Source organism: Urocampus carinirostris, chromosome 6 (genome assembly GCF_059441175.1).
Source record: "Urocampus carinirostris isolate Australia breed hairy pipefish chromosome 6, RoL_Ucar_1.0, whole genome shotgun sequence".
Classification (NCBI taxonomy): Eukaryota; Metazoa; Chordata; class Actinopteri; order Syngnathiformes; family Syngnathidae; genus Urocampus; species Urocampus carinirostris.
Window position 1 is genome coordinate 33,958,038 of NC_142354.1, and position 18,129 is coordinate 33,976,166.

General features: G+C 39.4%; 1 protein-coding gene and 1 non-coding gene across 4 annotated transcripts in view; both read right to left on the bottom strand.

The window, feature by feature from the left end:
• Positions 1-4,679: 4,679 nt before the first annotated feature.
• arhgap9 (Rho GTPase activating protein 9) overlaps positions 4,680-18,129 on the bottom strand; it is an 88,376-nt gene continuing 74,926 nt past the window's right edge. For all 3 annotated transcript variants that reach the window (XM_088338819.1, XM_088338818.1, XM_088338820.1), the window contains 2 exons: positions 17,469-17,574; positions 4,680-5,971 (listed from right to left, as the gene is read on the bottom strand). In XM_088338819.1, coding sequence (XP_088194945.1) covers positions 5,776-5,971; positions 17,469-17,574 — 302 coding nt within the window. In that variant the 3' untranslated portion in view covers positions 4,680-5,775. The remainder of the gene's footprint in view (positions 5,972-17,468; positions 17,575-18,129) is intronic.
• Positions 17,796-17,986, bottom strand: LOC148364647 (U2 spliceosomal RNA). Its single transcript, XR_015850801.1, has one exon. It is a non-coding gene; the product is annotated as a U2 spliceosomal RNA (small nuclear RNA).

The window sequence follows — 18,129 nt, forward strand, 5'->3', positions numbered from 1 at the left end:
TCTCTCTCTCACTTGCTTTCTCCTTCTCTGTCTTTTTCTCCTTCTCTCTTTGTATTTCTCTTTGGATTTCATCCTCTCTCTCTTTTTCCCCTTCTGTATTTCTCATTTCATCTCTTTTGTTTCTCTCTCTCTCTCTCTCTCACTTTTTCTCTCTCTTTCCCCTTTCTCTTTTTCTTTGAACTACCCTCTCTACTGTTTTCTCCCTCTTTTTCTCTTATTTCTTTATCTCTCTTTTTCTTTAATCTACTAGTCCGGCCCCCGAGAGAATGTTTGTTCTATCGTGTGGCCCCCGAGTTAAAATGAGTTTGACACCCCTGCATGAGACAATGTAAGTGAAGCAAGGGTATGCAACAATAAGAGGACTCTATGGTTAAGGCTCTGCGTTATAAAGTAAAAGAACAACCTAGTAACGACAGTAGAGTCGTGAAATTTTATTAAAAAGTGTTAAGGTACTCGTTAGTAAGAAACGGAAGGTCTCATTTGTAACTCAATAGTCCCAACACTGAAACACAATTGGACAAAAATATATTTTATTCAGAATACAAGGTAAAATTCCATGTGATCTCACAACATATTTCAACTTGGATCTAAAGTGAACATTTAAGAACCGCTAATGGACAAAGACTATGAAACATATGTACATATGTAGGCTACACCTCGGATGAGAGCACAAAATAAATTCAACAGTCTGAAACAGGAGGGAAGAACTCCATAGGTCCAAACACTCACACACAAATCATTTACGCACAGAAAAAGGGGAAAAAGAAACATTTAGGTTCATGTTGAGGTTCAAAGCGTCGAAACTGGAGGTGGACAGACCTTTTTGGTCACATTTCATTTCGTTTTTTTTGTGGGTGAGGTTTGAAAAAGTTGCACGTGTTTTAACAAGGAAATTACAAGCACATGCATTCAATGATGCTCAACACGTAATGTCACGTTTACTTCCCGAATATTGTGTTAATGCCAGCAAAACAAAGAATTAAAAATTAACTATTGTATAGAAGCATGTTTTCTAGGATCTGGGGTATTTTATAAAAAGGGTTCAAATGTTTGCCTATTTTAGCAAGGGGAGATTTTAAAGGGGAACTGGGAAATGTTCCCTCTAAGCTGCGCGCGTGCTCAATCGCGCACTTCCCGCCCATTCTCAGCGCACAAGAAAATCTAGCCAGCTCACAAAAATCAGGGCTCGAAATCGCTAATTAAGGGCCCGGTCACACAGCCTTTCACGGGTGTATCGAGGCTGAATCACGGCCAGAAATTTCTGCCCGTGAAGCAGACGCTGTTGGACGCTTTGAGATCGCGATACAGACGAGATACAGCTGTGCAAGAAATTCACTCGCGGATGGCCGCGCGAAAAAGTTTTGCGCTGCTCAAAACTTTAGACCATGGGTAACCGCGGGCGGCACACGTGGTACACACGAGGTAATGACGCGGTACAGACGCGGAACGACGTGCTACGGCCGCGGCCAGGGCGTGGTTACACGCGGGTAGGACGCGAAATTTTAGCGGGTAATCGCGGGTGGAGCACGGTCATAGCACGTTTGTTCTGCGCCTGTATCGCGGTGTTATCACGTGAATTAGCGTGTTACGCGTGTGACGGTCAAACGCCTTTCTCCGCGTATATACAGCGCGATTTGCCGAGCACACGTCAGTTGTGCTCGAGACTTCAAGGGGTGAACATGGATCCCCGTCACCGTAGTGACCTTGTCTTAATCCATTTTTATTTCTTGACATTTCTTTTCATTTCATAACAAGATAATAAAATAAAAATGAAAAAAACTATTACAATAATAACATATTGGCTTCTTCGGTGCCATAGCTTGAAATCTTGATCTTCAGGGGACTGTGTCTTGAGTGGTTATGATTTCTACAGCCCGGCTCGGCAGCTTTTACACCTGTGGTCCACACGCGGAAATGACGTGGAACTGACGCGATGAGGAAGCGGAACAGTCGCCGGCGTCTGTTTTGCAGGCATACCACGGATGAACAGCGGGTTGGCCAATTTTGCGCATATTCCATCGCGGGCAAAAAAAAAATCGCAAAATTTGTGACCGGGCCCTAAGAGGTGAATTAAGTAAAAGTTACAGTGCATGAAGGTAAAAATACACGGGTTCCCCTGACGTTGTGTTCTAAATGCGGTATTTTGAAATCAAGGTCGAAGTAGAACGAAGTTGAGTAAAGTCAGTAGAGTTTTTCGAGGACCGACTTCTTCGGGTCGCCTCCCTAAAAGGAATCGTCTCTTTCGGGTCCAAAACGGCTCTTCAGGTTGTTTTTGTGTCTTTAATCCCTACACGACCGAATATTATGTGAAATTGTGCACAAAATGACTTAAAGGAAGGGGGGGAAATAGAACACAAAAGAAAAAAATACCAAAATGAAAAAGTAGTGAAAAGCTGAGAAAAAAGGAAACAACAGGATGAGAAAAAAGAATGAAAAATTCAGAAAAAAACTGAAAAAAAAGAAAAGAAAGAAACAAAGGGAAAAAAGTAAATAGATAACAAAAGAAAAAAAGTAACAGTTAGGACAAAAAAAACACAATGAAATCTTTTTTAAAGGAATTAAAAAAAATAGAAAAAAAACAGGGAAAAAGAGGAAAAAGTTTGCATTCAAATAATTTCCAATCATATCAAGTCAATCTTGTTGCCAACATTGTACTTCCACTAAAAAAATGTAATTAAATACAGTTGTGTATCGTGCAACCGACTAAATAAGCCCCCCAAAATATTAGTAATATGCGACAAAAGATACCACGAACAAAAAAGAAATAGAAATCTTGTGAAAAAATTGTTGTAAAAACAAATGACATTTGTCGGCCGTACAACCTTTGCAATAATACATGAGTCAATTCATTCAAAAGTGAATTTTTTTTGCATTGCCGGAAACTCGGCAAAATGTAACTTGATGTCAAGTTTTGGACATGTTTGATAATGACTTAGTTGCCACACTTGGGATTGCTGTTGCTCACTGTTGTTTCAAGCATTGCTCACCGACTTTGTGTGAACGCTCAGACCCGTGGAATATTAAAGGGAACATTGGAACTGGGTCATATTTGACCACTAGATGTAGCTGTACGGTGTAGGGCAAAATGGTCCAAACTTTTCTGAAAGTGAACCAGATTTGGTAAACTGAAAATGTGTCTTTGAACCATTATCACTAACACCAACAGGTGTGAATATGAGAGTGAACGGTTGTCTGTCTCTACGTGGCTCTGTGGTGAACTGGCAACTCACCCAGGGCGTACCCCGCCTTCGCCCAAAGAATGCTGGGATACGCTTCAGCAGACCAAGTGACCTTAAGCTCAAGAATAACTGGGTAAATAAAATGAATGAATAAATCTATTTATTGAAAATGGCAGACTCGATTTTTTTGGTAAGACTTAACAAATCACAGAGGATGTTTAAAGTCTGTTTGAAAATACTCACAGTCAACTTTCCTTTTTTATATTTTATTGTTGCCATGTTGGAAAAGGGATGGGCCAAAATTCTCACAGGCCATAAGGTGGCCTTAGGGCTACTGCCACCATCTGATGAACTTTTTTTTTTTGTGGGGGGGTAGAAATGTATATTATAATGCGGTGAAGATTACTGGTTGGCCACATATTATTAATTTTATGACAGACGCCGCGTGCCTCACATTTGATCACGGGATGTAACTGGCTCCCATGCCGGACTTTGGACATGCTAAGTGTAGGGCAACCAAAAACGAGTGCTAAAAAGCACAGGGTAGAATAAACACTACGGAGACTCAGAGTAACCAAACCACACAATCTTTCTTCTCTTTTTGGGGGGAGGCGAGCATTTCACAAGGTTTTGTTCATCCTCCTATCATGACAAATATAATTTTTTGACCTAAAAAAATTGAAATTTACATCATAGTTAAAGTATTTTTGCCTGTTCTTTAAACAGTATATTTTTAAAAATAAATAAAGTATTTTTGTACAACATGGAAGCGCTAAAAAGACGGAATGCAAGATGGTATGTGTAACAGCACTCTCTACTGGTACGAGAAAGAATAGCACAATTTACCCTTAGATGCACGTCAAAATGGTCAAAACGGTCCATTGCTTGTTAGTCTTCAAAATCTTTAAAACTGAAAATATTGTTATATTCAAAGTATTCCTCAAAACAGGTTTATGACATGATACCAATAGTATTTTTTAATCTCTTTTTTTTCACCCCAATTCAAGTCAAGTCAAGTCATTTTTATTTGTATAGCCCTTAATCACAATTGAATTGAATGAATTGAAAACCGTAGAAAGGTGAGTGCCCTGACTTTTTTTTAAAAACTTCTGTATAATTGCCGGTTATGTGTGAGAATTTAGTTTAACGTTGAGCCCCCCCCCCAAAAAAATCACATTAAATATGCGTAACAGTACTTAAAAACGTGTGAATGATCACAAAATGTATATATATAAAATATATATACATATATATATATATGTATATATATCCTCACTGTAAAATGTGGAACTGGAGTCGTCCAATTTCGTTGTTACAATATATCCCATGTTGTAACAATGACAATAAAGGCATATTCTATTCTATTCTATTCTAAAATTATATTAAAAAACACTCAATTTTTCCAGACTGAATCTTTTAAAGGGATTTGTTTTTTGTGAGTCTTTTTGTAAAGTGTTATAATTTTCTATTTATTTTTTCTCTTTGCCTGAATAGTTTGTTTCTCCTTGTTTGCTGATTTAGTTTTTTTCTCTTTTTTGAGTATTCATATGTCTGTCCTTCAAAAGTAATCACTTAGCCAGCCAGGATGCATTCTAAATGCATCATTTAGTATCCTATGAGCATTGCTGTATCTATCATATGAAATCAATTTTCTTCTATATTTGAGTTCAGAGTTAAAGTGTCAGCTGTAAACAGGGTTGGGTAGGGTTACTTTAACTGGATTACTTTCAATTACTTTTGGATGACTCCTATACCAAATATGCTAATAAAAGACAAAAGAAACTAAATATGAATAAAATGATGACTCACAACACGTGGTAAGCTTTCTCTCCTGGCTTTGATCACTTTGATCTCCGGCAAAGCTAACATAAAATGCGACAGAAACAAAACGAAAATAAATCCAAACAGCTTGCCAACATCATTTTTCCCGTTCCATCTATTCCGTTACTCCCCAAGCCTGCACAAAATTTAGTCATTTTATTCATATTTAGTTTCTTTTGTCTTTTATTAGCATATTTGGTATTGGAGTAATCCAAAAGTCATTGAAAGTATTCCAGTTAAAGTAACCCTACCCAACCCTGGCTGTAAAACATATGATAATAGACAATGCAATTACATTCACAATTTCTGTTCAATGTTTGCCAACCAAGATCTAACAAAGATGACTTTAAAAGCCTGAAATTCATCAATCCACATTCAAAGTTACAACGGAGACCAAAATAATTCGATTTAAATCAAAAAAGAACAACTTGAAAGCAGAACGTTCCATTACGCACGTGTGGGAGTCGGGATCGGGTCTCACAGTGTGACGGTTCTGTGCTGGAAAAGAAGGGTGGTATGGGGGTGATTTCAGGGGGTTGGGACCTGGCTTGGCTTCACTCAAGGAGAATATCAAGGAGGAAGTGACAGCTGGGCTCCACATCTGCAGTCAAAATGCAAAAAAGTAGTGCAGCTAAAAACGGGCTTGTTGGATGGACTACATAACGCTTGCAACGTTTATATGGCCGCCACATGTGTCGCCCCGGTTATCTTTGCGTCGTTTGGAGAAAAAAAAGAGAAAAAACATCTCCGCGTGTATGCCCTCCGCTCGGGGGGATCACGAGAAATCGGCGACGGTTCTCCTGCCGAAGACGCTTTGGTACTCGCTGAGGATGAGCTCCACGGCCTGGTTCTGGAAGATCATATTGACCGCCATGTTGCCGTTATCGCACTCGGGCCGCAGGAGCGTCGGGCCGAAAACGATGCCGAGGTTCTGCGTTGTCATGCGGTTGGTGTCAGAGTGCTCCAAAACGCTGCATGAAAACAAGGCGGTATTCACACGTTTCAGTGAGAAATCAGTGAGTCTTTTGGGGGGGATTGTAGTGTACTTAAAGGAGGGTGTCCTTGAAACATTAAAAAGGCAAATACGTTCTTGTCCGGAGCCTTCACTCGTAAAATGCTGGTCTACTAGTGATCCCAAGAGCCAAGAAGAAATCAGCAGGTTTGTAAGCATTCTCCAATCGAGCCCCAGTGCCCTGAGATTTGATCTACAACCTCAGTGGAACTGTTTAAATCTAGGCTTAAAACACACTTCTATTCTGTAGCTAATGAATTACTTATATTTCATGTTCACAATAATTGTCTGTTTGTTGTTGCAAGATCCGTTGCAACCTGGTCATCCTTTTGATATATCGTAAATTCCGGACTATAAGCCGCTACTTTTTTCCCTAACTTTCAACCCTGCGGCTTATTCAGTGATGCGGCCAATTTATGTAATTTTTCTAACGGCCGCTAGCGGCGCTCGAGTGTTGCTACCATTAACTGCCCTGTCAAAGCTATATTATTATAATTAAAGCTTTGAAAACTCTCTCGGTGTACCGTGTTTCTTTGTAAATATGTGTAACCCATGTATAATATGTATTTGCAACTGTATAGTTTTGTAATGTATTTGTATTTATTTTAGACACTTATTCTGATATGTTTTGCACGGATGAACGAAAAATGAGGGGCGGAATAAACGCGGGGTGCCGAGTTTAAGTGGGGACCGCTAAAGGTGAGGGACAGACAAGGAAAGAAGAGGGGGTAAAAAGTTGGTTAAAGAAAAAGGAGTTGCGTGAGCAAATGTGTTCATCTGATATATTTTTCCCACCCTTACCTTTGGAAATATACACTTTCTTCCTTGGATTACTTTCAACGGGACCTGGACTCTGCAGGTCTGCGTCAAACCTTAAGTACCGGTATCATTTTCCGTTCATTTTACCGGCTGTGATTTTTGGACCGTGGACTTCAATGAAGGACATTTAGTTTCAATTGGGGGACTTGAAGTCGGGTTTGGGTTAATTTTGTGTTTGTGTTACATGTTTAAATGTGGGCGCATGCGGCTTATATACAGGTGCGGCTTGTGTATGTACAAAATCGGTTTTCCTCTTAAAATGTGGTGGGTGCGGCTTATAATCAGGTGCGCTCTATAGTCCGGAATTTAAGGTAATAATTTTTTATTATATTTTAATTATTTCACATTTTATTTCTATTTTTATTGTTTGTTAATGCAACATCCATTGCAGTCTGGTCATCCTGGAAGGGAGATTAACTTGAGGTTTCTTCATTTTTCTAATGCTGAGGTTTTTGAGTTTTTCCTTGCCCTCATGTAGGTTTTAGATCAGGGGATGGTGTAATAATAGTCTGTCGTTTGCAATAATCTGTGGTCTGTGCAGCACTTTGAGACTCATTATGAAAAAGGGCTATACAAATAAACATGACTTGATTTGACATGGCTTAAAATATTTTCTCTAAAAATGAATACCCTGTATTATCTCCTGAGCAACAGTGACCACACATGATCAAAACAACTTCCACCGATCCATTATCTGCACCGCTTATCCTCAGTAGGGTCACGGGGATGGTGGAGCTCATCCCAGCCATCTTCGGGAAGTGGGCAGGGGACACCCTGAACTGGTTGCCAGCCAATCGCAGGCCACACAAAGACAGACAACTCACTCGCTCATTCACACCTATGGACCTTTGGACTGGACAATTAACCTGACATGCATGTTTATGAAATGTGGGAAGAAACCGGAGTGCCCGGAGGAAACCCCCGCAAGCACAGGGAGAACATGCAAACTCCGCACAGACCTCAGAACTGTGCCGCAGACGCGATAACTACTAAGCCTCCGTTTATACTGTCAATATAGACAACATAATAATTCAAGCTTTAAAAACAAATAAAATGTTTATATACAAATAAATTAAAGTGGTGCCCAGAATTAATTTTAAATAATGTTCGACGACCGCGTTCCTCGGGATTTTTTTAATCAAAAAAATGCGCCTCGGTTCAAAAACACTCTTCGATGTGATTCCCTCTTCATCAACATATTTTTAAATGCAAAATTATACATTCTCAAAATGTTTCTATTAACACATTTTTCATTACCGTACAAAAAGTAGTAAGATATGAACAAAAAAGAAATGTTCTCAATTTGTAAATAATTCCTTAAAACACACACACAAAAATTATAGTATCATCCAAAAACATTTAAACACAAGCTGATTTATGATCAAAATCACAGCATTTAATTGAAGAACCCTCGCCAGCTTCTTCAATTTTCAAAAATAAATAAATCTGCCACCATGTTGTGTGCGAGTGCAATGTTCGCACTATTAAATTTTTACTAGCAAGCAACTTCTGCCCACACGAGATTGCGTAAAGAGTTAAATGTTCTTCCTCCCCTTTCGTCTCATCCCGGCACTCAAATGCTTTTGTTTTTTAACAAGCCAGATGTCGAGCGGTTAAAATTTCACTTTGTTTTCGGCAATGATTGCTTTTTTACTTCGTATTACCGAGCACACCATCGTTTTTCTTTTCTTTCGGTTGATGGACGGATCATTTATTTTTATGGGAGTTTATAATGTTGCTAAATATATGTATATATTTACTACTTAGGTTCTTGGTGTATATTAAGCCAAAGCACATAAACACAACGTCGACTAGTTATCAGAAGGAAAAAACAAAATATTTGCACGAAAAACAGCTGTAGAGATAATGGCGGCGCGCATGGACGCAGCGGCTCATAACTCTTCGGCTAATTTTCCATTTATTACCGTTCTCGTGTCAATTTTGCTTTCTTTTCTGGACACATGTTTGGCCAATAATACCTATAGTTTCGAGGAACTTCTAAATTTAGTCTAAATTCCGACTTTTGGGGCACTTTTTACGTAACCTTTGATATCCCGCACAAAATACAAAGGGTTACGAGATCTCCGTGGGTGGCCAAGCGGCGGAGACGGCGTAGGGTTCCAAACTACAGCGGGGCTGACGCCCGGGCTATGGTGCTAAGCTAAGGAAGCTACATCGGCGGGACTGCAAAATGATTTTGGAAACGGCAGAGAATGACACGATGATGATGTAATTGTGCCTAAACTACTAATATTTCTTCATCGACCTCGCCTGTCAACCGACGCCTGAGCCACAACATGGCCGAACGGCGATTTCTACAAAGACTTAAGCTAAGTTATAAGATTCAGCACATCTGAAATTTGGTCTTTTAAATATTACATCACTTGCTCCTGAAGCTTTACTTTTTAATGATCTTATTCGTGATTACAAACTGAAACTAATTGGCCTGTGTGAAACCTGGTTGAGACTGGATGAGTTTTTACCGTTAAATGAGGCTTCTCCTCCTGACTATGTGAGCTGTCATGTAGCACACTCTTTGAAGAAGGGTAACAGTGTTGCGCTTATTTCTGAAAATATACTCAAATTTAGGCTTCAACACACTTCTATAGATTATGAATGACCTATATTTCATGTTGACAATATCTGTGTATTATTTGTTACTGCTATATCCGTTACAGCCTGGTCATCCAAGAAGAGGGATGTGTGGTCCCTTCTCAAGGTTTCTTCATTTTCATCATGTTGAGGTTTTTGAGTTTTTCCTTGCCCTCGTGTAGGTTTTAGATAAGGGGAAGGTGTAATAATAGTCTGTGGTTTGCAATCATCTGTCGTCTGTGCAGCCCTCTGAGACTCCTTCTGATTAAGGGCTATACATATAAACATGACTTGAATTGACTCCCCGTGCCTCTAATAATTACAAGGCGTTTGAGGCTCTTGTCATGAGGTCCTCTAGACTTACAATTAAATAATATAAAAATATACCCAAATAGAGTAGCCTGAAGCCGAAGCTTTTGACACTAACACTACCAGAGAAGGATCAAATGATCTTTTTGTGCAGAAGGCCCAGAGAGGGATCAACTGACCCCAGAGATTTCAGCTAACATCATGCCTTTGGGTGTGAATGGCTCCCTTTGTTTTGTAGAACGTGGCCATTACTGGGGCATGCTTGTAGTTTTGTCCCGTAGTGTCATAAGTATAAGTACAGTCCAGGACAATGTGGTGAAAAAATGGTTGTAAAATTATCATAAATATTAGTTTCCGGGCAGCATGGCAGCTCAGTGGTTAGCGAGTGTGCGGCACAGTTCTGAAATCATGGGATCAAACCTTATGTGCGAAGTTTGCATGTTCTCCCTATGCTTGCGTGGGTTTCCTCCCAGATTCCAAAAACATGCATGTCAGGTTAATAGGCCGTTCCAAATTGTCCCATGGTGTGAATAAGCAAGTGACTTGTCTGTCTCTGTCCCCTGCAACAGGCTGGCAACCAGTTCAGGGTGTCCCCTGCCCACTGCTCGAAGATGAGCTCCAGCACCCCGCGACCCTACTGAGGTGCAGATAATGGATGCATGGAAATTAGTTTCCATGTTCATGACACTGATCAGGGAAGGTCATGATCAGAGTCGGGTGTAACTAGTTACTAAGTAAAGAGTTACAATACTTTCTTATATAATAAATAAATACCTCATTATTGATAAAAAAAAAACCTGTTTTTGTCTGACAATGAACCTGATTTAATGCCATTGTCCTTTGGCTGAATAATTATTTTATTTCCAAGTTAATGTTTGACATTTGATGCATTTTGAACAGATGTTTAGGAGTTTAACTTGATCTAAATGGGTTTTATTATACAAACAGCTAATTTGATATTCAGCTTTTTATTTGTGACACAAAGGAATCCAAACGTAATGTAATTCAATTACTTTCTTGGGGCAAGTAGTGTCACCGATTACTTTTTTATGCCCCTTTCCCTATTCCGTTTTTTACTTTGCAGGGGTTCAAAAATCAAACAAGAATCTTATCCAGAAGGATATTGAAAAACAAAGAAATGACAACACCTACAACAGATAATACCCAAAGAAACTCTTGATATATTAATCCTCTTTCGCATATTTATCTAAAATATTCATTGTATATCATTTTTGAATTTATATAAATTAGGGACAATTTTAGGTTCATTATCGAAATCATTCTATGAATAAATTTCATTAGCACAATGGCTTTTTGATGATGTAATAGAATATTGTGCTTAATTTGTAGAAAAAGTTGCCAATGTATACAACACAATTTTTTGGAATCAAACAATGTTTCCTATATTTTGTATTCTGTATTTTCCAACTATGAGGGGCACCTTAAAAAAGAAAATCACGGAAATTCGTAATGCATGTGAAAAACTGGTGCACCTAAAAGACCAGAAATACGGTAAATAAAACTGGGAATACATAATTACAATTAATCGGTTCTACATATAGTAACGGGGTTCCTACAATTCAAGGCATACTAAATTCAAGACTTTTTTAATGCCTTTTCAGATCAAATTTGAGACCAATTTGACAAAAAAAACAACAACAACACACAATTGAAATTAATACAATTGTAAAAAAACACAAATATTTCTTGCACACAATACATCGTGCCTCGTACACATTACCTGGCCAGTGTTCATTTTACCTCTGAAAAGTGATGGGTCAACTCGCATGCTCAAAAATCTATGGGTCCCTAAAATTTAATGTTATCGAGGTTGAAATCGTAAATCAGTGACAAATAAATAATATAAATCTATATATTCATTCAGTTTTAATCATCAAATTATTAATTCATTTTCTGTGTCAAATTATTGTTGGTAATGTACCGATTAAAGGGATAACCACAAAGGTGTCTTTTTTTTATTTTCCCCTTTTATACTTCCTTTTTTTAACTTCTTTATACAACATAATTCGTAATATCAATCATCAAAGCAAGTGAGCCGTTTGAGAGCCGGCTCTTTTTAATGAGTTGAGCCAAAAAAGCCGGTTCTCTAAAAAAAGACTTCCTTTCACTACACAACGAGATCTCGTTGGCCGAGATCGGCGTGCAGACGAAAACTCGAACTGTAAATCTTTTTTGAAAAAAAGTAATCGGGTAATAATGACAATTTTTGTGGCAAAAAGGTTGCGGCCCGGGGACGCACGTTGATTTGACCCAATGCGTCCCCAGCAAAAATTATGCGCCAAGGACGCGGGGACGCGGGCAAACTAGAACACTGGCCTGGCACAGCTTTTAGCCATGGCGAAAAACATTTGTTAGACAGACACTTCTAATTAAATGGAGACTTTTCCATCGTCCAAAGTAATCGTCCCAATTTGCCATAGGTATAGTGGGTAGACAAAACCCAAGACATGCATCGGTTTTTAAAAACCACATTACCGTTTTGATACTTCCGTTATTGTGATCACGCCATCTTGCCAGTAAATCGGTGATTTATTAAAAAAGACAATTGATAAATGTTCCTAAATCTTTTTAGCTCAGACAAATTTAAATCCTATTGATGTGTTCACATTGTTAAGAATTTCAAAATTGGATTTAAGACATTTGAATGTAAATTAAGGCCTTATTTTTAGAATAATGAATTCAATACCTTTTGAGACTTTTCAAGGATCCGAGGGAACCCTGAGTAAGCGTTTATGAATTCCTTGATTCATTTTGGTTGTAAAAGCAGATTTTCTAATATTTAATTTCTATGAAATAAGTTTTTGTTTTTTTTCAGACTTTTTTAAATTGCAAAAATCACTCTTAATATTATGCACCTTATAGTCCAGTGGGTCTTATATGCAGAAAATCTTTGACAGGGGAATATTTGTGGAGGTTCACGGTCTACTCAGGAAAACAAGGTACCTCTAAAAACATAAATCATGAAAGAGAAGGCCACCACTTTTATCATCGATGCAAAAGTATGCAAATCTGTTTGTCTGTTGTGTCTGTGGACCCAAAAAAAGGGGGAAGGCATTTATGACCACCATCTTTTAAAGGCACCAGTTCTGTGGCCTTAGGGTTGGTCACCTAACAACTAGTAAATAAAATACATCTTTCACAGGCAGTCAGGTAGTTTCCCTACATTTGAAAAATGCCCAAAAAGCTGACTCAGCAATTTTTCCCTAGAAATTCCACTCTTCCACGCCAGAAAAACATTGAATATTAACCTTTAATATCTTACAGGCAGTTGGGTGGGTTACCATGGATGTGAAAACTGCTAGAGAAACATCTGACTCGCATTTTTTAATTTGCTGACATAACAGCTTTTCCAGAAAGACATTCCACTCTCCCAGGCTAGAACGAGTCTGGCCAAGATCACAAGCAATCAGTTAGGTCACGCTAGAGGTGGAAATACCCCAAGAAATGACTCTGCACTTCTGGTTTTGCTGACCCAGCAGTTTTTCCTGAAAGACATGTCACTCTCCCAGAACATTCAATGTCAACAAAATGTCTTGCAGACAGTCAGAAGGGTCGACTTATATATGAAAAAATGACCCAAACAAAGTTGACCCAGCATTTTTGGTTTTGCTGATATTTTCCCAAATGACATTCCACTCCCCCGGGTTTAACGTGGGTAATGCTCTAATGGCGAGCAGCCATTTTAAGGTCCTACTAAATGCAAACGGCATCTTCACGACCTTTTGCTTTTTGAATGACCAAAAAAGGGTCATTTTGTATGACATCGTCACAATCTAGACTTCATAAATAATATCCTCTAAAATCCCAGTCAAATGTTATAGACTAAAAACCCAGATGAGCTTCTAAAATGGTCCGTTTGCGCCCACGTTATTGTGAGTGTTCTTGCATGCATGTTTCGGGGGGGACTCAGGAATGAGCCCAAGCCACCGCACGAAGCATTCTTCTAAAAATGTTCCCACCGAGCCGCAGGAGCGGCCAGAAATGCTGCAAACTTCCACATGAAACAAGCAGGGGGAGGGATAAAGGGCCACAGAGGAGGAGGGGGGGAGTGGTTGAGGGTTCCACAAGAAGAACCGCAAGGCTCCCGTGGGATGTCCCCTCTCTAAGAGGAGAGGGGAATGGTGAGGAAAGGGTGATAAAAGCAAGAAGAGCCCACCCACTTATGGCACAACCCAATTGATAAACTTACACCAACTTAGCAAATAAAATAAAATGAAAAAGCAGTGTTTAAGAAGACAGCATGGCGTATGTCTGGTTATCACATGTGCCCCACAGTTCAAAAGTCCTGGGTTCAATTCCAGCTAGAAGCCTGAGTGGGTTTTCTCTTGCTGGTGAGTGAAAATTGTCACTAGTAATGAGCAGGGTTGGGTAGGGTTACTTTAACTTGATTACTTTCAATTACTTTTGGATTACTCCAATACCAAATATTCTAATAAAAGACAAAAGAAACTAAATATCAATAAAATGATGACTCACAACACGTGGTAAGCTTTCTCTCCTGGCTTTGATCTCCGGCAAAACTAACATAAAATGCGACTAACAAAATAAAAATAAATCCAAACAGCTTGCCAACATAATTTTTGCCATTCCATGTATTCCGTTACTCCCCAAGCCTGCACAAAATTTAGTCATTTTATACATATTTAGTTTCTTTTGTCTTTTATTAGAATATTTGGTATTGGAGTAATCCAAAAGTAAATGAAAGTAATCAAGTTAAAATAACCCTACCCAACCCTGGTAATGAGTGGGTAAGTGAATGGTTATCTGTCTCTGTGTGTTCTGTGATTGGCAGTCAACCAGACCACGGTTGTAATGGCCGGGATGGGCTACAGCACCCCCTGTTGGACAAGATGCTGGATAATAATGCTCAGGAATTTTTACAGATAGAAACGATAGAAACAGTGCCATCTTGTGGCCCTATTTCAGAAAAGATCAATACACGATAGCATTGCTGATTTTTTTTTTTTTTTAAACGTTAAATATTGTACATTGAATCATTTTATTCAGTTTACATTTTTGGTAGAGTTGCAGGGAAAAACACACACAAGGAATATTTTCTGTCCATAATCATTGTAGATTAACCAGAACCAACCTTTTTTTTTTTGTTTTATTTATACACTTGTTTGTGTATCTAAAATGTCTATCAAGTTACTGAGTGATAAATGTAAATTCTGCATTAATTTCATAAATACATTTACAGTTATTTCTATTTTTTAATCAATAAATAATTAATGTGATGATTCATTTGAAATGTTATTTGTTATCGCTAACCATTTTATATCGTTTTAGTGACATACCAGCTTGTTTTTGTTTAATTATGCAAACATATTTATAATGACATTTAAGCTTGAATTTTATCTACATACATATTTAGTTCTAAGTCTTAACATTTTCATTGATCTTGTTAGATAGATTTTGTCTCATCTCATCTCATCAGCTGTACCGCTTATCCTCAGTAGGGTCGCGGGGGGGCTGGAGCCCATCCCAACCATCTCCGGGCAGTGGGCAGGGGGACACCCTGAACCGGTTGCGAGCCAATCACAGGGCACACGGGGACAGACAACTCACTCGCTCAGTCACACCTAGGGACAATTTGGACCGGCCAATTCACCTGAAATGCATGTTTGTGGAAGGTGGGAGGAAACCGGAGTGCTCGGAGGAAACCCACGCAAGCACGGAGAGAACTTACAAACTCCGCACAGTAAGGCCGGTAGCTGGATTTGAACCCACGCAGGAGGTTCCGACGACCTCAGAACTGTGCCGCACACGCGCTAACCACTGCGCCGCCGTGCTGCCCATTTTGATATTTATATCCAATTTAATTTATTTATTTACACTTAAATTATTCATCTAATTACACATGTATTCTTTTTAGTTCAGGGGTCTCCAACGTGGACCCGGGTGCCTGCTAAAGACAGCTGAGGTGCCTGTGGATATCTTCTGAAAATAGCTCACCAGTGCTAGGTAATTGTGATCTTCTAGTAAAATTATGTTTTTAGTGGTTGACTGAGTCGTTTAACCCCACTTCCAATATTTAACCTGGTAATATCATGTTATTACTATGTCTTTACTATGTTAAGTCATTATCTTATAAATATATATCAGCTTGAAATTGGTTGGAGACCACAGCTCTAGTCCAATGTCTCCTATAAAGATGCTGAATCCCTTTGAGGATCCCCCTGCTGGTGTACAAATAACTTGACGGCTTTAGGTTCTGACTGAAATACAGGAAAAAAAATCTGCTCATGTTCTCAGGGGTCTGCAGACTTGAGTCAATTAGTTGAACGGGGTGAAGTAGCATTTAGCCGTTTCACTGCACGTTAGATGGAAGCAGCCGTCAACTCGAGTGAAGTCAACCAGAGTGCAGATGGTTTTTAAATGCTAGACTATTTTAATATTCATGACTCAGTCTGAAATATTTTGCAACAACCACTGCATATATACTCATAACTGTATGAGTTTTTCTAGTTATATCCTTTTTTATTACTTTAATGTTCAGATCATTATTTTAACCAGAAGTGGGGATTAATTCAATTTATAATAATCCATATATTTGGATATTATTATTGACTTATTTACATGAATTCACTTCATGTTTGATTCACTTCAAAACTCAATGTATCAATTACTCATTCATTCATTCATTATCTGCACCGCTTATCCTCAGTAGGGTCGCGGGGGTGCTGGAGCCCATCCCAGCTATCTTCGGGCAGTGGGCAGGGGCCACCCTGAATCGGTTGCCAGGCAGTCGCAGGGCACACAGAGAAAGACAACTCACTCGCTTATTGAATAAGGAAAGTAATACTAGAGTACAGTGGAACCTCGGTTCTCGACCATAATCCGTTCCAGAACCCTGTTCGAAAACCGATTTGTTCAATAACCGAAATCGTTTTTTCCCATTAAAAGTGATGTAAAATCGTTTTAATCCGTTCCAACACCCGGAATGTTTACCACGAACGTAAACATGAAGCTAACCCAGGCTAATCGTACGTTCGCATTAGCGTAATCTTCCGTACGAAAGATTACGCTAACATGAACGTGTAAAAATAAAAAAATCAGGTCGTTTACACGTCATTTAGCACCCGGGTCTCCACAACAAGTGGTGAGCGGTTCAAGGATAAAGAAAAGATTTGTGAATAGGATTTCTTAACTTTGTGGTGGTCTGCAGAAGCCATGCTCTATTCCCTCGAAAGAAGGGAAACTCGCACATCTTCTTCATATTTTGCTATTATTTCTTTCTTAAATGCAATAGTTGTACGCACTACTCTTCTTTTTTCACTTGTCGCAACTTTGCTGCTTGCACCGACCTTCTTCCGAGGCATAATTAGGGGTTAAAACACTCCGTTCACCGATATTAAAAACGAAAGCAAAAAGAAGTGCGCGGTCACGTGACAACAGTTCTTCACGAGGGGTGGGGGCAATCTACACCTGTACGCCGCTCAGCATCGCCCCTAGCGTACCGGCGTTCGAACTCCGATTTTTTCAACCAAAAGCCAAGCAAGAATTTCTCAAAATTTTTGGTCGAGAACCGATTTGTTCGAACTGAGAGGCGTTCGAAAACCGAGGTTCCACTGTATTTTAAAAAAAATGAAATCAATTCTGAAAATAACAAATGTTTCGTGCTGACATTGGGCATGTACTAACAATAACAGACAAATGCAACCCCGTTCTGCTCTTTCAGTTCAGTGTCTGCGGATGATTATTATTTTTGTTACCGTTTAAGGTGGCGACAAATGAATTGCAGCGTGTCGTGGTTAGGCTGAGGCATGCTGTGCACCACGCTCTTCAGACGCTCCACTTTGTCTGAGTTGTCGACCATCTCTGCAATGACAAAACATGGATGAGTCAGTTATGTCTTTTTTCCCATTAAATAGAATAGAATTTACTTTTATTGTCATTCTTTGGGAGTCATTAGGTGACCAAACACCCCAATTCCAACCCTTAATGCCGAGCGCCAAGCAGGGAGGCAATAAGTACCAATGTTGTAAGTCGTAGGTATGACTCAGACGAGGCTTGAACCAGCGACCTCCCAGTCTCGGAGCGGGCGCCCTACCATCTAGGCTACCGAGCTGGACCAGGTCAATACGTGGAGTGGACGGAGCAAGCCTCTATTCCATCTCCCCGTTTCAAAAATCAATTTAATATATGGTCCCCCACATGGGGGACGTATCAGATATTAAACTGATAAGAACAGATACTACACTTGATCTTAGCCAAAAGGCCGAGAAGCGAAATTTGGGGACCTCATAATAATAGTTATCCATTCATCCATTATCTGCACCGCTTATCCTCAGTAGGGTCGCGAGGGTGCTGGAGCCCATCCTAGCTATCTTTGAGCATGGCGGCGCAGTGGTAAGCGCGTGTGCGGCACACTTC